The sequence below is a fragment of the Erinaceus europaeus genome, chromosome 13, assembly GCF_950295315.1.
Source record: "Erinaceus europaeus chromosome 13, mEriEur2.1, whole genome shotgun sequence".
Lineage (NCBI taxonomy): Eukaryota > Metazoa > Chordata > Mammalia > Eulipotyphla > Erinaceidae > Erinaceus > Erinaceus europaeus.
Window position 1 is genome coordinate 64131411 of NC_080174.1, and position 23583 is coordinate 64154993.

General features: G+C 42.3%; 1 protein-coding gene across 3 annotated transcripts in view; it reads right to left on the reverse strand.

Moving 5' to 3' along the window:
• Positions 1-7060: 7060 nt before the first annotated feature.
• PPIH (peptidylprolyl isomerase H) overlaps positions 7061-23583 on the reverse strand; it is a 28678-nt gene continuing 12155 nt past the window's right edge. For all 3 annotated transcript variants that reach the window (XM_060206095.1, XM_060206096.1, XM_007526102.3), the window contains 3 exons: positions 23071-23111; positions 22054-22143; positions 7061-7227 (listed from right to left, as the gene is read on the reverse strand). In XM_060206095.1, the coding sequence (XP_060062078.1) occupies positions 22075-22143; positions 23071-23111 (110 nt within the window). In that variant the 3' untranslated portion in view covers positions 7061-7227; positions 22054-22074. The remainder of the gene's footprint in view (positions 7228-22053; positions 22144-23070; positions 23112-23583) is intronic.

The following is a 23583-nucleotide window of genomic DNA, read 5'->3' on the forward strand; positions in this document are numbered from 1 at the left end:
TCCACCCCACCTTACCAGATATGTAAGGACTGTCTCTTAAGTATTCACGTCTTTTTGTGTTGGCTGCAAATCAGATTTAACCTCAGCTCACGTCTCTGGTGCAGGCTAGGCATCTTGTTTGCATTCATTCTCACAACAACCTTGTGAAGTAGGAATTACTACCGATGTTTTCACACACGGTTTTGGTTTTTGAGGCTTGACACTTGAGGTAGGTGGTGTCCTCCACCTTCCTTCGTTTTTTATTGAACGTCTACCACCTGCTGAGGAAGGACTAGTTGCAACTGTTTCTGCCTTTCAGTCTAGTGGTGAACACTTGAGACATTGCAGAGCTGCACAAAGCATATTGGGAATGGAGGTGTGAGAATGGTGAAATGCTGACACCAGGCACAAAGAGGTTTATGCAAAGATCTGGATGCAAGAAGAGATGGGATCTCAGGGAGATATGCCAATGAAGTTGTCCAATAGCACCAGAATGAAGAGATTGAATTGTGGAAGTGGGCAGTGTCAAATTAGGAATATTTACTAGAAATTTGTAGTAGGGCATTAGTGCAAAGGGCACTTCCATCTCCCGTCGCCCCCACCCCACCCCCGAGTAGAATGGGTTGTAAAAGGGACAAAAATGGGAATAAGAAACCAATTTAAAGGTTGACTCAGTTCTCATTCCATCAATATAGGTCTGATGATCCCACCTCCTAAGGGTCTCCCTAAATTAGTCCTACACATCTCTTAAGTGCCAGTCTTCATTCATACTGCCTCTGGTATAGGCCAGCATCAGCTATTGCTTAGACAGCACCTATTTCTTAAGAGTAGGAGTAGTGGGAGTCGGGCGGTAGCACAGCGGGTTAAGCACACGTGGCGCGAAGCAAGGACCAGAGTAAGGATCCCGGTTCAAGCCCCTGGCTCCCCACCTGCAGGGGAGCCATTCCACAGGCAGTCAAGCAGGTCTGCAGGTGTCTATCATTCTCTCCCCCTCTGTCTTCCCCTCCTCTCTCCATTTCTCTCTGTCCTATCTAACAACGCCGACATCAACAACAGCAATAACAACAACAACAACAAAGCAACAAGGGCAACAAAAGGGAAAATAAATAAATATTAAAAAAAAAAAAGAGTAGGAGTACTATCCAGACCTTCCTGTAAGGGCCAAATAGTAAATCTTTTAAGCTCTGTTTGCCAGGACATCTTGTCTCAATGACTCAACTTTAGAGACTGAAAGCAACCATACACAAGACATATACAAGTGCACCTGTGCTCTAAAAAGAAACTATTTATGGACACTGAAATGTGAACTTCATATAATTTTTACATATCAAAGTATTATTTAAAAATTTAATTAGAAACATTAAAAACATTCTTATTTGGGTTGGCAAGATAGCTTACTTATATAGTGAGCCAGTTTTATCATGTGTACAATTCAGTTTCAAGCCTAGCCTCCACTGCACTGGAGAAAGCTTCAGTGCTGTGTTATCTTTCCCTCTGTCTCTGAAAAAAAGTTGGCATGGGGCAGTGAAGTCCCAGTGATCACTAAAACAAACACTCTTATCCTTAGCTTGCAAAACATTGGAAAACAGAGAGAGAGAGGGAGAGGGAGAAAGAAAGGTGGCTGGGCAGGGGTTGATAGCATAATGGCTATGCAAAGAGACTCATGCCTGAGGCTCCAAAGCCCCTGGTTCAATCCCCCACACCACCATAGACGGAGTTGATCAGTGCTCTGGTAAAAGACAAAAGCCTGCGAGTCATAAACTTTTGGCTTAAAGCCTCCCAGCTGGTCTCTCTTCCCCTTATTTATTCAAATATGTCCTTCCACAAAGGCTAGTGTTCTTGTGAAAACATCTGATGATGACACCATCTTAGTTAAAATCTTTCAGTGATTCCATTACCCTTTGGATTGTCCAAATTCCATGTTCACAAGAATCCATGACTGCTCTCAACTTATCCTCCTACTCTTTCACATTCCTTGTTCAGCCTTCCAGCTGACCGTTCAGCTACCTCTTTTGAGCTATCACATACTATTCTTTCACTATGTTCTTTCTCTCCCCCTTCTGTTTTGTCTGCTTCATCCTTCACCCTATAGGTCTTGTCACAAGGCTGGTGAAATAGCTCACTTGGGTAATGTGCTGCTTTGCCATATATGTGACTTAGGTTCAAACCCAGCTCCCACCTCATGGAAGGAAGCTTCAGTTCTGTGGTCTCCCTCTTTCAAAAATTAACAGCAAACAAACACCTCTAGGTCTTGTCACAGTTGTTACTAGGTTAGAGATCTCTCCTGTCCTAATACTCTGTGTTACATTAAGTCTTCCCTGCCTGCATTTCTCAGAGCAAGCAAAGTACCTGGCATACAGTATGTTAATATTTTTACTAAATGATGTGTAGGAAGTGCAATTGGAAAAGTACTGGGCAATATTAGCAGTAATCCAAGCGAAAAAGGCTTGCAGAAACCATGTGAATGGCCAGGAGTAAGTTAAGTTCTAGCTATTAATTAGATCTAGTTCCGGATGACTAAGTGTGGACGAGGAGGTGGTGCAGTGGATAGGGCATTGCACTTTCAAACATGAGGTCCTGAGTTCAATTCTTGGCATCATATGTGTCAGATTGATGCCCTGGTTCTCTCATGAGTTATGAAAGAATAGAAGTATGCCCTATAGGCTTGAGAACTTTTCCCCAAGCATAATGGAGTTACAAAGACACTCAAAACAATAGCAACAGCACTTGTAGGAATAAGTGAGCAATTGTCCCTATGTAACTGCTTTAAAGGGATGGCTTTTCCTGAAGAAATAACAATTCTGTAACACTTGTCTTGAATGTGTTGCTAAAGGTATTATTACTTACTCATCCAGTTTCTTCATTAAGCTCTCTCTTCATGCTCAATGAGCATGAAAATAAGTCAAGAAAGAAACTGGTTTCCTTCTAGCCACTTCTCTACCACTGAAGAGTTAGTACTGAAGCACCTGATGGGAGGTTAAACAGTTCATGTCCAAATCTATCTATTTCCAAGTGCAAGGTCTCCAGTTCTGCTAGTCCCTCTGCCACCCTGATAGTTCACATTGCCCTGCATTTGTGAGTTTAGTTTTTGGTAATTCCAGTGTCCAGCTTTAAGTAATGTGAAAAGCAAAATAGTTCATTCCAAGAATTTTCTTTGTAAAAATCACTTTCACCTTGCTTTCCCACCACTAACAGACAATAGTCTTAGAACATGTTTCTTCTTCTAAGAAAGTCCTTCCCACTCTACTGCCTAATTCCAACCAGTTAACACGTACTTTTCTCAAATGTAACCTTAACCAAGGTTTTCCCCTCTTTCATCCCCGGTCTTTGCTCTGCTCCCATAGACTTTTGCAAATACCACCATCATTCATGCAACAAATATCTGTTGAGCACTTTGAGGTACCAGATGTTTATCTCATCTGAGTATTGGAGAAACAGCAGTTTCAAACATAATACATAGGGGCTGGGTGAGGGTGCACCTGGTTGAGCGCACACAACACAGTGAGCAAGGTCCCCACACAAGCAAGGGGAAAGCTTCATAAGTGGCGAAGCACTATTGTGTCTCCATCCTCTCCTCTCTCACCCCCCCCCTCCCCAGCCCTGCCCTTATCAATTTCTTTGTCTCTACCAAAAATAAATGTTAATAAAAATAAATATTGAAAAAAACCCCAAAAAATCCATAATATTCTCAATGGGGCCTGGAAGGCAGTGCAGTGGATAAAGTATTAGACTCTCAAGTGTAAGGCTCTGAGTTCAATTCCCAGTATCAGAAAGATGATCTGGTTTTCTCTCTCTCATTATTGGGTTGTCAGACAAGTCATGACATATTTTTCTACTCTGTTTAGCTCTTTGTCTGAAAAAGTTGGCCCAGAGTGAACTCCCAGAAATGACAGATAAACATGTTTCCATCACCCATAAGTGCTCACATTAAATTACCATGTTGAATCAAAACTGTGTCTCCTGTCCTAACACAGCTGCATCATTGCAGTTATAGTAACAATGGCAGAGGCTGCCACTTGGAGAAAATGAATTCTTTTCTTTTCTTTTTAAAATATTTATTTACATTTGCCTCCAGGGTTATTGCTAGGGCTCAGTGCCTGCACTATGAATCCATTGCTCCTGGAGGTCATTTTTCCCATTTTATTGCTACCCTTGTCATTATTATTGTTGTCATCACTGCTGTTGTTGTTGGAAAGGACAGAGAAATCAAGAGAAGGGGAGACAGAGGGGGAGAGGAAGATAAGGTAGCTGCAGATCTGCTTCACTGCCCATGAAGCAACCCCCCTGCAGGTGGGGAGCCCAGGGCTTGAACTGGGATCCATACGCAGGTCCTTGTGCTTTGTGCCATGTGCGCTTAGCCTGCTGTGCTACTGCCCAACCCCTCTATTATTTATTTTTTTTTAATTAAAGAAATATTTATTTATTCATTTTCCCTTTGTTTTAGCCCTTGTTCTTTTATTGTTGTAATTTTGTTGTTGTTATTGATGTCTTCATTGTTGGATAGGACAGAGAAATGGAGAGAGGAGGGGGGATGGAGAGGGGAAGAGAAAGATAGACACCTGCAGACCTGCTTCACCACTTGTGAAGTGACTCCCCTGCAGGTGGGGAGCGGGGGGCTTGAACCAGGATCCTCTCGCGGGTCCTTGGGCTTTGCGCCACCTGCGCTTAACTACTGCACTACCGCCCGACTCCCTCTATTATTTGTTTTTAATGACAGAAAGATACAAAGAACTGTCAGAGGGTCGAGTAGATAGCATAATGGTTATGCAAAGACTCATGCCTGAGACTCCAGGCTCTAAAGTCCCAAATTCAATCCCTTGCACCACTGTAAGCCAGAGCTGAGCAGTGGTCTGGTAAAAAACAAGCAAACAAAACAAAACAAACAATAAGCCAAACAGCTATCAGCACTGCTCAGTTTTGGCATATGGCTGTGCTTTGCGCAGCGGGTTAAGTGCAGGTGGCGCAAAGTGGAAGGACCTGAGTAAGGATCCCAGTTCGAGCCCCCGACTCCCCACCTGCAGGGGCGTCACTTCACAGGCGGGTCTGCAGGTGTCTATCTTTCTCTCCCCCTCCTCTCTCCATTTCTCTCTGTCCTATCTACAATAATGACATCAATAACAACAATAAAAAAACAAGGGCAACAAAAGGGAAAATAAATATAAAAAAATTAAATTTTTTTAAATTTGGGAGAGATTGAGATAAATTGAGAGGGTAGTGCAGAGATAGAGAGGGAGACAGAGACACCTGCAGCACTGTTTCACCACTTGTGAAGCTTTTCTCCTGAAGGTGGGGGCCGGGGACTTGAATGCACTCAAATAGGTGCCCCACCATCTGGGCCCCATGTGCGCATTTATTTATTTATTTAACCAGAGCCCTGCTCAGCTCTGGCTTATAGTGGTGCTGGCAGCTGGATCTGGGAACTTTGGTGCCTTCTGCATAAAAATCTTTGTATAACAATTATGCTTTTCCCTCAGAAACTGAATTCAACTGGGTGGCTTGTTATAAAAACATTAGTTCAGGATCCCAGCTGCTGATTCTCCTCCTTCTCTCTCAAGCCCCCCCCCCCTTAATTACTGGAAATTCTCTCTCTCACTAGATCATAGTCCTTTTTCACTGTGTCCCTTGAACTGTGTTTACATAGCTATAAATGTACATCTAAAGTGTACTATCTCCTTTGTTTCCCCTATGCACTGAAATGGCACCTTTAATCTCTTTGGTCATAGACTTTAGCTGTTGTTTTTGCTGCTGCAGCCTGCTGACAGTAGTTAAGAGCCATCTCTGTCCATGAAAGAACAGAGTAATGGAACATGGAAATTATCTCATGGAAAGAACACCAGAGAACTCTATTTCTTGAATATTATACTCTAGGATTTAAAAAAAAAAAACTTTTTTTTTAATCTTTATTTATGATTGGATAGAGACAGCCAGAAATTGAGAGGGGTGGGGGAGATTGAGAGGGAGACCTGCAGCCCTGCTTCACCACTTGTGAAGCTTTTCTCCTGCAGATGGGGACCAGGGACTTGAACCTGCATACTTGCACACTGTAATGTGTGCACTTAATTGGTGAGCCAATGCCTGGCCCCAAACCTAGTAATTTTTTTCTTTTTACCTCCAGGGTTATTGCTGGGACTGTGTCTACACTAAGCATCCACTGCTCCTAGAGGTCATCTTTCCCCCTTTATATCACTTGTTGTTTATGTTGTCATTATCACTATTGTTGCTATTGCTGTAGTTGTTGTTGGACAGGACAGAGAGAAATCAAGAGAAGAGGGAAGACAGAGAGGGGGAGAGACAGACACTTGCAGACCTGCTTCACTGCTTGTGAAACAAGCCCCCTATAGGTGGAGAGCTAGGGCTCGAACCCAGGTCCTTGAGCTTTGAGCCATGTATGCTTAACCTGCAATGCTAACACCTGGTCCCCATAATTCTTACTTCGTTATGATCAAGACTCTGTTGAGTGGCCTGGGTGGTGACACAGAACTATAGCACTGAACTCTCAAGTATGAGGTCCTGAGTCCGATCCCCAGCATTGCCAGAGTGATGCTGTTTCTCTATCATTAATAAATATATCTTTTATTTATTTTTTAATTCCAGAGTACTTCTCAGTTCTGGCCTGTGGTGCTAGGGATTGAACCTGGGAACTCAAGAGCTTTTGGCATGAAAGTCATTTGAATAACCATCATGCTGTCTCTCTAGCACCCCCTCCCCATTTTAGTATAGTCACAGCCTACCAAAATAGTCTCCGTTCCAAAAGTATTCCAAGTTAATGACCCCTTCCATACAGGGTGCAGAACCAAATTGAACTTACTTAGAATAACCTTGGAATAAGTGCTACTTTAAGGTGACAAGGTTTTGCTTTCTTCGAATGTTCAGTCAGCTGGAACCTAAGAGAGGGGAAAGCTACAACTGCTTCAAACCTGAGGCATCAGCTATATACACAGGGAGGGCTTGGCTCTTGTTCATTCTGGCTTCTGGGGAGAGCTGGCTATAGCTGAAGCTAAGATATAAGAAGATAAGACTATTATTACAATCATTTAGAAATAACACACACAAAAACCAAACTTAAACAAACAAAAAGAAATAACACATACAAAATAAATCTTTATTTACAGTTTAAAACAAACAAGATCTTGAGCTTTGAATCTGTGATACTTCCAATGTCTCTTGATCAGCAGCAGTCAGGGAAGCAGTCACAGGGGTCACTATCCAGATGACTTTACTCGAGCATCACTTCGAGCAAGGGAAAGCCTACAATGGCAGAGAGACATGAAGGTCAGTAAGGTCAGTGAGGGCTGGAAAGAGACACAGCTCAGAAAACATAAAGGAGGTGTCCCAAGAGAGAACGCACTGCCAGCTATTCTCTACACTGTTGATTCTCTTTCACTAAAAAGCAGAACAAGTCTGACTGTTGCCATAGGCTGGACCTCAAAGTTCAATTACATTACACACACACACACACACACACACACACACACACACACACACACACAAAAAAAAAAAAAAAAAAAAAAAAAAAAAAAACAAGAAGAAACTAATATTTACAGAAAGTACATCAATTCATTATTTTTTTCCCTACACAACTCTGCAGTATATTATCTATAATTAAGCAAAGGAGAAAAATATGTGTGTGTGTGTGTGTGTGTGTGTGTGTGTGTGTGTTGTCTTAACAGTGATGGACTTCCTGGTCTACTTGGCTCCAAAGTCTATGTTCTTTTTGCCAGACCTTGATAGCTCCCAGAGGAATTCTGAAACAAAGAGCAACAGTCCTTTACAAGTTTTAGTCCCAGTGTTATAGAAAAAGGAAACTCCACACCCTCTGTTTATGGCCTTGGAGCTAGCAATAGTGAAAAAACAGGGCGAGTATGTGAGTTGTCCCTCCAAACATGGCCACACCTCTGCTCCAGAGGATAGTAAGTTCTTTTGTCATACTGCCGGCTCAGTCAGGATTTTAACCTTGGCCCCTAAGCAAAATGTATACAAATGTATAGATGCACTTTGAATTGCATGGTGCTCCTGGACTTAAATTCTAACATACCAGATACTGTGCCAGCATGGTCCCTGCTTTAAGAAGTCCCTAGTCTAGGGAAAACCAGACCAACACATTTGTGATAAACTATGTTAAAGGCTGTAGTAGAGAGATAGTAAGTATACATTTTTTTTCTTTACTGGGGAGATTAATGGTTTACAGTTGACAGTAAAATACAGTAGTTTGTACATGTAACATTTCTTAGTTTTTTACATAACAATCTACACCCTTACCTAGGTCCTCCTCTGCCATCATGTTCAACTCCCTGCCACCCCAGAGGAGATAACAAGTACTGTGGGAGCACCAAGAGGGGTCATTGATTCTGCCTAGACCAAGAGGAAGTGATAGAGCATGTTCAGAGACTGATTTACAAAGTGCTGTTAGCCTTATGCTCCTGGAAAGAGCTGGGAAGAACTAAGACTATTTAGCCTTAGTAAATATGGTATGGTTTTCTATTATAAGATAATGGCTCAATGTAGAAAATGCAAGCATTTATGGGACAATTTAAATTGAAAGGAAAGTCTGTTATCTCATAGAAGTAATCACTTTTAAATCATTTTTGCTTCTCCGTACAGGTGGAGACTGGGGGCTTTAACTATGTGTGTGCTCCACCAGATGCCCAGCCCTGAAGTAACTATTGTTAATAAATGGCTACGGGGCTGGGTAGATAAAACAGTGTTTGCAAAAGACTCTCACAATTATGGCTCTCAGCTCCTAGGTTCAATCCCCAGAACCACAAAAGCCAAAGATGAGCAATGTTCTGGAAAAACAAATAAACAAACAAAAACCTGAAATAGTCATTGAACTAAATAGTACCATGCTTCCATAACGTACTGGCACTTACTTTACTTTAGAAATCAACACAACACATACAGATTTTCTCTCTATAACCTGGTCACAATATTGAGAGCTTTATCTCTGCATTGGGCTGGAGTCAGATATTGTCTCCTTTTTTATTTTTAAAATTATACTTATATACTGGATAGAGACAGCCAGAAATTGAGAGGAGGGGAGACAGAGAGGGAGAGAAACAGAGAGACACCTGCAAACCTGCTTCACCACTTGCAAAGCTTTTCCCCTACAGATGGGGGTCGGGAGCTTGAACCTGGGCCCTTGTGCACTGTAACACGTGAGCACAACCAGGTACACCACCACCTGGCCTACTGTCTCCTTTTTTAGATGGCACAACTTCAAACTCTCAGTTAACAAACTGTGTCACTCATGTAGCAGGTACATTCCCTACAGCCTTACTTTCATGTAGACCCTCCTTACTCTTCTCTGACCACCAATGGACACCTCACTAGCTTCCAGCTCTTTGTCTACTGCTACTAGAAACACTTTCTGAATAAGAACATTCAATCAAGGTGTTCTACTCAAAAATTGTCAATGGCTCCTATAGGTCAGGTTCTTTTTAGAGGTTTTGAGAATCATTTTTGAGATTTCAGGAGCATAACAGATTCTCTCCTAGGGAAAAAAAAAGTGCATGTGGTCTGAAGTCCTTCTCCACCCTCAGGATGACAAATGAGCATCCTCTTGGATATCTCACTGTTTGCTTTTCAGATCTTCCTGCTTTGTCCATGTTGAATTATTTATAGTTTTTCTTATACTTCCTTCTGTTTCCTCCCTTTATGGCTTAGCTCATGCTGTTCTCACTCTGGAATGTCCTCTCTAGTTTCAATCACCTGACAAGTCTTTTTTTTTTTTTAAATATTTATTTATTTATTTATTTATTCCCTTTTGTTGCCCTTCTTTTACTGTTGTAGTTACTGATATCGTCATTGTTGGATAGGACAGAAAGAAATGGAGAGAGGAGGGGAAGAGAAAGATAGACACCTGCAGACCTGCTTCACCGCCTTGTGAAGTGACTCTCCTGCAGGTGGGAAGCCGGGAGATCGAACCAGGATCCTTACTACAGTCCTTGCACTTTGCGCCACATATGCTTAATCTGCTGTGCTACCGCCCGTCTCCCAAGTCTACTCTTTTATGTCCTCAGCAAAAGCACCATCTCTCCTGTGGTCTTCCTAAACCATTCCACAAAGACATATGCATTCATTCTTTCCTACCTTGTGCTAAAACTTCCAGTTCAGTGTTTTACTAAACCCTGACAGTTGCCCCTAGAGTTCTCTGGATGTGAGAATAGCCCCCACCCCAAAATTTGTAGCCACAACTATAGCAGCTGTCTATCTTAATTTGTGCCTGTTTGGTAGTGGAATGAATGAAATGCCAGCCTACACGCTCCCACATCTTTTATAATCTTCCCCTATTGGAATGCATCACACCTGCAGGCAATCCCAGAGTGGAGGCCAGTATTTTGTCTTTCAAATAACCCCTTAACAAACACTGCCATATCCATCCAAAGGCACATCAGCTAGGGTTAAAAAAAAAAAAAAAAACATTTCATGGTCCAGGAAGTGGCACAGTAGATAGGTATTGGACCCTCAAGCATGAAGTCCCGAGTTCAATCCTTGGCAGCACATGCACCAGAGTGATGTCTGGTTCTTTCTCTCTTCCTATCTTTCAAATAAATAAATAAATAAATAAATAAATAAATAAATAAATACCCTCCCTCTCTCTCTTTCATGAAATCAATCTTTACAAATAGGAAAAGGGGGAGGGGAGAAGGGAAACAAGTGGTGGCATACTAGGTGGAATACATACATTACCATGCTGCAAAACTTGGCTTCAAGCTGCATGGGTGAAGTTGCATCAGGGATGGGGAGATAGTATAATGGCTATGCAAAAGGACTTTCATGCTCAAAGTACCAAACATCCCAGATTCAATCCCCAGCAACACCATAAACCAGAACTGAGCAGTACTCTAGGTAAAAAAATAAAGTGGGGTGGAGGGTAGATAGCATAAGGGTTATGCAAAGAGACTCTTGTGCCTGAGGCTCCAAAGTCCCAGGTTCAGTCCCCTGCAACACCATAAGCCAGAGCTGAGAATGCTTTGGTAAAATAAATAAATATAGTAGCAGAGCAGTGCTGTAGATATCTTCCTCTACCCCACCCCCATTAAAAAAAAAAGCCATTGAAAACAGTGGAGCCATGCACACACCTAGTATAGTGACAGACTTGGAAGCAAAATAAACAAATACAATTAAAAGGGTTGGGGAGATAGCATAGCAGATGTACAGAAGCTTTACATATTCTAGATACCAAATGTCCCACAGTCAATCTCTAGCACCACCATAAACCAGAGCTGAGCAGTGTCTGGTAACTCATTAACAAGTTTGTTTGTTCGTTCATCCATTCGTTCATTCCTTTTTTAATTTTTATTTATAAAAAGGAAACACTGGGGAGTCGGGCGGTAGCACAGTGGGTTAAGCACATGTGACGCAACTGCAAGGATCCTGGTTCGAGCCCCCGGCTCCCTACCTGCAGGGGAGTTGCTTCACAGGCGGTGAAGCAGGTCTGTAGGTATCTATTTTTCTCTCCCCCTGTCTTCCCCTCCTCTCTCCATTTTTCTCTGTCCTAACAACGACTACATCAATCACTACAACAATAAAACAAGGGCAACAAAAGGGAATAAATAAATATATATATAAAAAAAGAAACACTGGCAAAAACTATAGGATAAAAGGGGTACAACTCCACATAATTCCTACCACCAGAACTCTGTATCCCCTCCCTCCCGATAGCTTTCCTATTCTTATTTATTTTCCCTTTCATTGTCCTTTTTTTTAAATACTTATTTATTCCCTTTTGTTGCCCTTGTTGCCTTTTTTTTTTAATTGTTGATGTCATCGTTGTTAGATAGGACAAAGAGAGAAATGGAGAGAGGAGGGGAAGGCAGAGAGGGGGAGAGAAAGATAGACACTTGCAGACCTGCTTCACTGCTTGTGAAATGACTCCCCTGCAGGTGGGGAGCCAGGGGCTCGAACCAGGATTCTAACACCAGTCCTTACGCTTTGCACCATACACTTAACCCACTGCTCTACCGCTAGACTCCTAGATTTCCTATTCTTTAACCCTCTGGGAGTATGGACCCAAGGTCATTGTGGGATGCAGAAGGTGGAAGATCTGGCTTCTGTAATTGCTTCCCTACTGAACATGGGCGTTGGCAGGTTGATCCATACTCCCTGTTGCTTCCTTTTCTTTTTAAGTGGCTAGGAGTTGGCAAAGCAGGAAAAGCATCCAATCTGCAGGGTCTGAGTTTGAAAACCCGAGTGACGCTTTGGTTCTCTCTCCCTGTTAATCTTTAAAAGGATTATCTATTTTCTCTTTTACTTTTTTGATTATCTGAGACTTCACTGCTCCAGGCTTCCTTTTTCATAGAGAGAGAGAGAGAGAGAGAGAGAGATGTAAGTTATGGATGTAAGCTGGTATAGGTGCTGTTTGAGATGCTGGAAGCCTTATCTAGGAAATTACTCCCAAATTACTTTTATGCATTATATACACTACATCATTTATTTATTTATTTAGCCTCCAGGGTTATTGCTGGGGCTTGGTGCCTGAACTACGAATCCACTGCTCCTGGCACTCATCTTTTTTCCATTGTTGTTGCTGTTATTGTTGTTGTTGGGTAGAACAGAGAAAAATTGAAAGAGGAGGGGAAGACAGAGAGGGGGAAAGAAAGAAAGACACCTGCAGTCCTGTTTCACTGCTTACAAAGACCCCCCCCTGCAGGTGGGGAGCCAGGGGCTCAAACTGGGATCTTTGCGCTTCACACTATGTGCTCTACTATCCAGCTCCCTATCAGTCATTTTAAGTGTATAGCTGTCACATGGCTGTAAACTTTTTTTTCTTACCACAGCACTGTTCAGCTCTGGTTTATGGTGGTATGAGGGTTTGAACCTGGGACTTTGGAGCCTCAGGCAAGACAGTCTGTTTGCATAACCATTATACTATCTACCCTCTGCTCTGGAAGCTATCTTTTGTAACACATGTGTTCAACCAGGTGTGCCACCACCTGGCCCCCGAAGCTATCTTTTAAAAAACATTTAAAAAATTTTTTTATTGCACCAAGTTAAAAAGCTATTTTTTAAATAAATTCTATTATTATCTTTATTTATTGGGTAGAGACTGCCAGAAATTGAGAGGAGTGGGGAGATAGAGAGAGAGACACCTGCAGCACTGCTTCACCATTTGCAAAGCTTTTCCCCTGCAGGTGGGGACCAGGGGCTCGAACCCCGGTCCTTGTGCACTGCAATATGTGCATTCAACCAGGTGTGCCACCACCTGGCCCCCGAAGCTATCTTTTAAAAAATATTTTTTATTGCCACCAAGGTTATTGTTGGGGCTTGGTGCCTGCATGACAAATCCACTGCTCCTGGCAGCCACTTTTTATTAATTTTCTTTTCAAATTTTTTTAAGGTTTTTTTTTATATTTATTTTATTTATTTATTCCCTTTTGTTGCCCTTGTTGTTTTATTGTTGTAGTTATTATTGTTGTTGTCGTTGTTGGATAGGACAGAGAGAAATGGAGAGAGGAAGGGAAGACAGAGGAGGAGAGAAAGATAGACACCTGCAGACCTGTTTCACCGCCTGGAAAGCGACTCTCCTGCAGGTGGGGAGCCGGGGTTCGAACCGGGATCCTTATGCCGGTCCTTGTGCTTTGTGCCACCTGCGCTTAGCCCGCTGCACTACAGCCTGACTCCCCTTTTCAAATTTTAAAAAATATTTATTTATTCCCTTTTGTTGCCCTTGTTTTTTTTACTACTGTTGTAGTTATTGTTGTTGTTACTAATTATTGTTAGATCGGACAGAAAGAAATGGAGAGAGGAGGGGAAGACAGAGAGGAGGAGAGAAAGATAGACACCTGCAGACCTGCTTCACCACTTGTAAAGAGACTCCCCTACAGGTGGGGAGCCGGCGGCTCAGACCAGGATCCTTATGCCGGTCCTTGTGCTTTGCGCCACTTGCGCTTAACCCACTGAGCTACCACCAGACTCCCTTAATTTTCTTTTCTTTCTTTGACAGGACAGAGGGAAATTAAGAGGGGGGAGGAGGTAGAAAGGGAGAGACAGGGACACCTGTAATACTTGCTTCACTGCTAGTGAAGCTTCTCCCCTGTAGGTGGGCACTGGGGGCACAAACTGAGGTCCTTGTACGTGGTAATGTGTGTACCACCACCTGGAGCACTTTGGAAACTACCTCAATGGACAGCACAGGGATAAAACATTTCCTCCATCACAGGAAGGACTCCCTGTTGGACAGTTCTGGTCTAAAGGGCATCTGGAATGTCAAATGGCACAAAAATCACATTATTTGTTCTGCTCTGTCTGTAGACTGAAAAGAGGCACTTCCAGGGGGACAAGGTTTACATGAGGAGGGGAGGGTTGGTGACTGACTGTCACACTCACAGATCAAACTCCCAGCAAGGACTTGAAGTAACTTTCTTAAGTAACATATATATATATAAAGGATTATCAAACTTTATTCTTTTTATCTTTTGTTTCTTGGTAGTGATCCATAGTCAATTTTTAGAAGGCACAGGACTTGAGCTCAACTTTATTTCAGGAAAGAAATGAGTATTTATTTTTTTTGCCTCCAGGGTTATTGCTGGGGCTCTGTGCCTGCACCATGAATCCACTGCTCCTAGAGGCTATTTTTTCCCCTTTTGTTGCCCTTGTTGTAGCCTTGTTGTGGTTATTGTTGTTGATGTCATTCGTTGTTGGATAGGACAGAGAGAAATGGAGAGAGGAGGGGAAGACAAAGGGGGAGAGAAAGATAAGACACCTGCAGACCTGCTTCACCACTTGTGAAGCGACTCCCTTGTAGGTGGGGAGCCAGGGGCTCGAACCGGGATCCTTTTTTTTTTTTTTAACCAGAGCACTGTTCAACTCTGTTTTATGGTGGTGCAAGGGATTGAACCTGGGACTTTGGAGCCTCAGGCATGAAAGTCTCTTTGCATAACCATTATGCTATCTACCCCTGCCCTATCAAACCGGGATCCTTATGCAGGTCCTTGTGCTTTGCACCACGTGTGCTTAACCCACTGCGCTACCGCTGACCCCCAAGAAATGAGTATTAAGAGGGAGGCACTAGCAAGCAGCTCTGACTTCAAAGTGACTTATAAGTCGAGAACAATTATAGTGGCTTTGTGGCAGAACACAGGAATTGCCATGTGTGGCTGTGAGTCTAATCCTCACAACCATATATGCCTAGTGGGAGTATTGTTCTGGTTCTCTTTCTTTCTCTCCTTAAATAAATATACTTTTGTTTGTTTAAGAATATTCTGGGGCTGAGAGATAGCTCTTCTGGGAGAGTGCATACTTTAACATATGCAAGGACCTAGGACCCAGATTCAAGCCCCTGATACCCCATAAGAGTGCACTGCCCAAGAGAAGCTTGATGAGTGGTGGAGCAATGATGTGACTGTGGCACCTTCCTGTCTGTCTGTCTCTCTCCCTCTCTGATATGGGGGAGATGAAAAAAGCCAAGAATGGTGGAATTACACAGGTGCTAAAAGTTCTGGCACAAAAAAAAAAAAAAAAAAAAAAAAAAGCCCAAGTACAGTTTCTAGCACACACTTGTGCATTCCTGCCTCAGCACTTGCTCACACCAGTTCCCTGCCTAAAATTCCTGACATTCTCCCAGTCAATTAACTCATGTAATGAATTTTTACTGAATGCCTACTAGTGCCAGATGCTATGATCACAAAAGTAAATTACAGACAAGAGGTGTGTGTGTGCTTATTAAATGGCCATATTTAAACTAGATCTCCATTTGGGGAAAAAAATGACAGAGTAAAGAAAAATTAATTCTAGATAATTTTGCCAGTATGCAAATAAGACACATATTGGAACTTCTGTTTAACAATGGATTTCATCAATCAAAGTTAGGACAAGCAACACATGGTCTGGCGGAAACAGTCATAACATATAAAATAAAGAAAAACAATGCATTATGTATAACTGTGAAAACATTAAGAGAAAGGTAAAGTGGGAATCAGGCGATAGCGCAGTGGGTTAAGTGCAGGTGGTGCCAAGCGCAATGACTGGCATTAGCATCCCAGTTCGAATCCCTGGCTCCCCACCTGCAGGGGAGTCGCTTCACAGGCAGTGAAGCAGGTCTGCAGGTGTCTATTTTCTCTCCCCCTCTGTTTTCCCCTCCTCTCTCCATTTCTCTCTGTACTATCTAACAACGACACCAATAATAACTACAACAACAATAAAAAAACAAGGGCAACAAAAGGGAAAATAAATAAATATAAAAACATTAAAAAAAGAGAAAGGTAAAGTAACATATACTACAAACACAGAGCACTTTATCAGGTAGTTTTACATGAACAAAAGAGAAATAGGAAGCCAGGTGGTGATGCACCTGGTTGAGCACACATGTTACAATGTGCAAGGACCCAGGTTCAAGCCCCCGGTCCCTATCTGCAGGGGAAAAGCTCTGCAAGTGGTGAAGCATTGTTGCAGGTGTCTCTTCTCTCTCTTTCCCTCTCTTTTTATTTATTTATTAATATTTATTCCCTTTTGTTGTCCTTGTTGTTATTGTTGTAGTTATCATTGTTGTTGATGCTGTTGTTGTTGGATAGGACAGAGAAATAGAGAGAGGAGGGCAGAGTAGAGGGGGGAGAGAAAGATAAGACACCTGCAGACCTGCTTCACCACCTGTGAAGCGACTCCCCTGCAGGTGGGGAGCCAGGGGCTCAAACTGGTATCCTTATGCCGGTCCTTGTGCTTTGTGCCATGTGTGCTTAGCCCACTGCGCTACCGCCCAACTCCCAGTCTCTCTATTTTTTATTTTTATATTATAGAATTATATGTTGACAGGAGTTTGAATCCACACCATTCCCACCACCAGAGTTCTAAATCTTCACTCTCCCCACTGCAATCCACTGCAGTTCCCTTAAAGTAGTAGACATAGGCCAAACATCATCTCTACAACTATCTGTCTATATTTATACATAATTGGCTGCTTTTTCTCCTGATTCAATCTTGTCTTCCCTTCTAAGCCACTCATAACATCGTAGCTACCTTCATATGTCTCTCTCCTTTTCCTTCTCTCTCTCTGGGTGCTGATGGAGCTGGAGTGCAGAGTCCTCTTATCTTCATCCTGTCACTTCTCCCCTGCTGGGAGTATGGATCAAGGTTGTTTATGAGGAGTCTCTCTCCCTCTCTATCTCCCCCTTCCTTCTTGATTTCTGGCAGTCTCTATCCAATAAATAAAGATAATAAAAAGATGTGGTCTGAGAGGTGGTGCAGTGGCTAAGGCACTAGACTCTCAAGCATGAGGTCCTGAGTTTGATCCGCAGCAGCACATGTACCAGAGTGATGGCTGGTTCTTTCTCTCCTTCTATCTTTCTCATGAATAAATAAATTCTTAAAAAAAAGATAATGAAGTAAAAAAATAGGAACAGTTTTCAAGACATAATGACATGCCAGGGAGATAGCATAATGGTTATGAAAAGATTTACCTTTTTAAATATTTATTCCCTTTTGTTGCCCTTGTTTTTATCACTGTAGTTATTATTGTTGTTATTGATGTCGTTATTGTTAGATAGGACAGAGAAAAATGGAGAGAAGAGGGGAAGACAGAGAGGGGGAGAGAAAGATAGACACCTGCTTCACTGCTTGTGAAGCGACTCCCCTGCAGGTGGGGAGCCAGGGGCTCAAATCGGGACCCTTACTCCAGTCCTTGAACTTAGTGCCATGTGTGCTTAACCTGCTGCCCTACTGCCCAACTCACTATGAAAAAGATTATCATGCCTGAGGCTCTAAAGTTCCAAGTTCAATCTGCACCACCATAAACCACAGTTGAGCAATATTTTGTGAAAGAAAAAGAAAAGAGAGAAAGATGATAGTAATTTTTTGGGCGAGGGATGGGTTTTGGCATGGCATGCTGTGATGGTATGTATGTGTGTGGGGGGGGCTTTTTCACTTTTGTTTTATATAAAAATTTTCAGTGAGACTGTACTGTTACTTTAAAAAATTTTTAACATAGAGATAGAAAGAGTGAGGGAGTCCTGCGACAGTGCAGCGGGCTAAGCGCACGTGATGCAAAGCGCAAGGACCGGCAAAAGGATCCTGGTTGGAGCCTCCAGCTCCCCACCTGCAGGGGAGTCACTTCACAGGTGGTGAAGCAGATCTGAGGTGTCTTTCTCTCCCCCTCTTTGTCTTCTCCATCTCTCTCCATCCTATCCAAGAACAACGACATCAGTAACAACAACAATAACTACAACAATAAAAAGACAACAAGGGCAACAAAAGGGAAAATAAATAAATAAATAATTAATTAATTATAAAAGAAGAAAGATGGAGTGAATGAGACCACAACACTGATACTGTGGGACTGAGCTTGAACCTAAGTTGTACACATGGCAAAACACTATACTATCCAGGTAAGCTATTTTGCCAGCCCTGTATTATGTTATTTATTTACTAGTATTATTTTTTTTTGCCTCCAGGGTTATCACTGGGGCTCAGTGTCTGCACTACAAATCCATTGTTCTTGGCAGCCATTTTTCCCCCCATTTTATTGGATAGGACAGAGAGAAATTGAGAGGGAGGGGTGATAGACCCCCCTGCAGGTGGAGAGCTGGGGTCTTGAACTGGGATCCTCGCATAGGTCCTTGAGCTTCATACTATGTGCATTTAACCCAGTGCACCACTGCCTGGCTCGCTATTATGTTACTTTTGTACTTAAAACCAACCACATGAAATATGTGAGCCTTGACTGGATAACATTTTTTTTTTTCTGCCAGAGCACTGCTCAGCTCTGGCTTATGGTGGCACAGGGGACTGAACCTGGGTGGAGCCACAGGCATGAGAGTCTCTTAGCATAACCATTATGCTACCTACCCTCACATGACTGGATCACATTTCCAGTGCCATGAAAAGTTACTCTAGGGAGTCGGATGATAGCGCAGCTGGTTAAGCGCAGGTGACGCAAAGTGCAATGACTGGCTCAAGGATCCTGGTTCAAGCTCCCGGCTCCCCACCTGCAGGGGAGTCGCTTCACAGGTGGTGAAGCAGGTTTGCAGGTGTCTATCTTTCTCTCCCCCTCTCTGTCTTCCCATCCTCTCTCCATTTCTCTCTGTCCTATCCAACAACGGCATAAATAACAATAACAATAATAACTACAATAACAATAAAAAACAAGGGCAACAAAAGGGAAAATAAATATTAAAAATTTTTTTTAAAAGTTACTCTGTATACAAATATATATTAGTTATTTTATATATGTGTTATATTACATATAATATATACATGTACATATATATTAGACATTACTTTAAAATTATTAGTTTTTTAAAATATATATTTAAATTTTATTCATTTATCAGACAGAGAAATCCAGAGGGTCGGGGGAGATAGTAAGGTGGAGAAACAGAGAGACACCTGCATCACTACTTCACCATTTTCAAAGCTTTCCCCCTGCAGGTGAAAACCAGGGGCTTGAGCCTTGGTCCTTGTAACATGTACACTCAACTAGGTGTGCCACTACCTGGCCTCGTTACTTTAAGATTTATTTATTTATTTTTATCAGAGCATTGCTTAGCTTTGGCTAATGGTTACACTGGGGATTGACCCTAGGACCTTGGAGCCTCAGGCTTGCAAATCTTTTTGTATAACCATTAGGCTGTCTCCTCAGCCCTTTACTTACTCATTTCTTTCTTTCTTTGTATTGTATTTTACTTGTATTTACTTATTTATTATTGGATAGAGACAGAGAGAAATTGAGGGGGGAGATAGAGAGGGAAAGAGACAGAGAAACACCTGCAGCCTTGCCTCACCACTCGTGAAGCTTTCCCTCTGCAGGTGAGGACCAGGGACTTGAACCCAGGTCCTTGCACACTGCAATGTGTGCACTTAGCCAGATGCACCACCACCAGGCCCCTTTACTTATTTCTTTCTCTTTTTTTGCCTTCAGGGTTATCGCTGGGACTTGGTGTCTGAACTATGAATTCATTGCTCCTGGAGGCCATTTATCCCATTTTTGTTGCCCTTGTTATTATTATTGTTGTTATAGCTGCTGTTGTTAGACAGGACAGAGAGAAATTGAGGAGGGGAAGACAGAGAGAGGGAGACCTGCTCCACTGATTGTGAATCGACCCCTCCTCCCTGCCGGTGGGGAGCTGGGGCTCAAACTGGGATCCTTATGCCAGTCCTTTAGCTTCAGCGCCATCCATGTGCACTTAACCAGCTGCGCTAACCGCCCACTTCCTTCCCCCGCCACTTAGTTCTATATGAGAGAGAGAGGCACCAGAGCATACTGAACTCTAGCATATGGAAGTGCTCTAACACACTAAGCTATCTTCTTGGCCCTTTGATATATTTATTGTGACCATGTAAGATGCTTATATTTTTAGAAATTGTTTGCTACAATATTTAGGGGTAAAGAGTCCAGGGTCAGGTGGTGGTGCACCTGGTTAACTGCACACGTTAGAGTGCACAAGGATCTAGGCTCAAGTCCCTGGTCCCCACTTGCAGGGGGAAAGCTTCACAAGTGGTCTGTCTCTGTCTCTCTCCCTATCTCCCTACCCTTCAATTTCTCTCTGTCTCTATCCAATAATAAATAAATAAATAAATAAGAATATTTTTAAAAAAGATGGGATAAAGAATCAAGGACTATTAATTTTCAAACAGGAAATAAATGAAGCAGAAAGATATAAACGGGAAAAAAAAGGATATAAAAGAAGGAAGGGGGTGGTCCAGGAGGTGGTGCAGTGGGTAAAGTGCTTGACTCTCAAGTGTGAGGTCCTGGGTTCAAGCCTGGGCAGCACATGTACCAGAGTGGTGTCTGGTCCTTTCTCTCTCTCCTCCTATCTTTCTCATCAATAAATAAATAAAATCTTTAAAAAAAGAAGGAAGGGAAGTAGCAAGAGAGGAAAAAATGTGAAAATGAGTGAAGAGGAAAGAAATACTAAAAAATGACAAATAAGAATGTTAATTGTTGTTGTTGTTGTGAAAGGTATATAAATGTTCAGTATACTATTCTTCCATTTTTTTTTTGCAGGTTTGAAATATATATATATATATATATATATATATATATATATATATATATATATATATATTGTTGTTTTTTTTTTGTTATTGGATACAGAGAGAAATTGAGAGGGGAGCAGGAGACAGAGGAGAGAGATAAGACACAGACACCTGTAGCCCTGCTCCACCACTTGTGAAGCTTTCCTCCTGCTGGTGGGGACCAGGGGCTTGAACTTGTGTCCTTGGGCACTGTAATGTGTGCACTTAATCAGGTGTGCCACCACCTGGTCCCCAGGTTTGAAATCTTAAGCTTCCTTCCACCATGAGAAATGATAACTTTCTCTCTTGAATTCTGCTAACACTTAGCAATGCTATTCATGTTACTACATCACCTCTGAGACTTAATTTCTTTCCTTAAGGTCTTGAAAGATAGAGGAATTTTCCAACTTCTTTGTCTCCTCTCCATGCCTAGCAAGATGCCCAGGACTAAGCAGGTAGTAGCAAGTGAGTGGATAGGAAGTGAATGCTCATAGGCTGAGAAATGTGTCATTGTCACACATGAAGTTGGTGAATACAAAGTTAGGGCCTAGGAGCCAGGTGATAGCTGGTTGAACAGACATGTTACAATGCACAAGGACCCAGGTTTGAATCCCCGGTCCCCTCCTGCAGGAGGGAAAGCTGTGCAAGTGGTGAAGCAGTGCTGCAGGTGTCACTCTATCTTCCTCTCTAACTCCCCTCCCCTCTTGATTTCTGCCTATCTTTATCCAACAAATAAAGCTAATTAAAACAAAACAAAACAGAAAATAAAGTTAGGGCCTGGAATTGTAGCATTAGATCTAAAGAGGAGCGTAGTTGGTATATCTCTTGGCTGCCCTGGCTGGTCCCAGGAGGGAGCCATCTAGGGCTTGAATCAGGCCTTTCTATTAAGGCTGTTGGTTAGACTGGAGTCTGAAGTGTCAGAAACTGACATCAGAAACTGCCTAGTGCTTTTCAGGTTGATTTTTTTTGGTAAGCTATAAAGAGGTAGAAAAAGTAAAGCACTCAGTAACTCCTCCCCACCTCCACCCCCATTTTTAATCCCTTTAGTGACCTTAGGAGATAGGCATTGACAGGTGAGAAAAACAGGCTCAGAGGAGGGAAATAAACTCTCCTAGGTCATGTACTCACCTGTTTCAGTATTGCTTCTGACTACATTTCCCCACACTGTGAGATCACAACTGGCAGCTTGGGCTTATTGTTGGGGCCTGTAGGAACATTCTAGAAGAAAAAGCATAGTAGTGATTCACCTACTTAAAGACATCTACTTACCAAACATTTACTAATGCCTGCCAATCCCTGTGAAGGGCTGTGGGACTCAAGAGACTGAGAGGAAAATAATACAAGTCTTAGCAGACAAGTAAAAGGTATAATACAAGTCAAAGAAAAAATGTACATAAAATCAACACACACGTGGTCCGGGAGGTGGCGCAGTGATAAAGCTTTGGACTCTCAAGCATGAGGTCCTGAGTTTGATCTGGCAGCATGTGCCAGAGTGATGTCTGGTTCTTTTTCTGTCCTCCTATCTTTCTCATAAAAAATATATATATATATTTGTAAAAAAAAAAAATCAACACATACACTATAAGAGACAATGTAAGTTTGGCACATGAAGCCAGCAAACTGCTGCTTAGAGAAATCAGGAAGGAAAGAAAGAAAAAAAAAAAAAACAAACAAAAAGTAAATCAGGGAAAGATTCATAGTAGAGGGGGATTTTTGTTTGATCATAGAATGATGAATGGGACCCCACTAGGAGAAAGAAGAACATTGCTGGTAGAGAAATATAGCAGGAGCATAAGTTAAGGGGCAAGATTGAACAAGAGGCAGGGATGTGTTTGGCATAGTTATGGTAGGAGAAAGGATCATGGAATAGCCTGCAGAGACCAGATCATGGAGGATCCTGAGTATAATGCTGAATAGGATTTTTTTTTTTTAACATAGGTGAAGGGACCACCTGAGGCCAAATTTCAGTGTGCGGTAGGGAGACTAGCCAAGAAAAACTGAGAAGCATGTATTCTATGTCCTGAGAGAGTCCATTTATCTAGAAGTGATGAAGACTGAGCCTAACTTACCCGCCTCTAACTCTGGTACTAATCAGGTAGCAACAGACCAGAAAGGCAAAAAAGAGAAAATCATAATAGGACTCACCTCAATCTTCCTCATGACTAAAAGTCCATCAATGATTTTTCCTGTAGGAAGAATATGAGCTAACTTAGATAATATTTTCCAGCTTTTACTCCCCATCCCTCACCCCCTTAGCCTTAATTCATTTGACCCTCAAGTTAACACCAGGAAATTAGATTCAAATGGGACGAAATGACTTGTTCAAAGTTGCAGGCAATGAAGTTAGAATTGAAGTTTAAGTCTGAGCAACTGCAAAGCCCCAGTGTACCATGGTGCCTTGGTATGGCATTTTTATTTTATTTTGGACAGAGACAGAAAAATTGAGAGGGAAGGAAGAGATACAGAGGACAGAGAAAGAGAGACTTTTGTAGCACTACTTTACCATTCATGAAGCTAACCTCTTGCAGGTGGGCACTGGAGGCTTAAACCCAGGTCCTTGCACACTGTAACAAGTGCGCTCAACCACGTGTGCCACCACCTAGCCCCTTGTGTGGCATTTCTGAAGTGCTACCTTCCAGGTCTTTCCCTCCAACACAC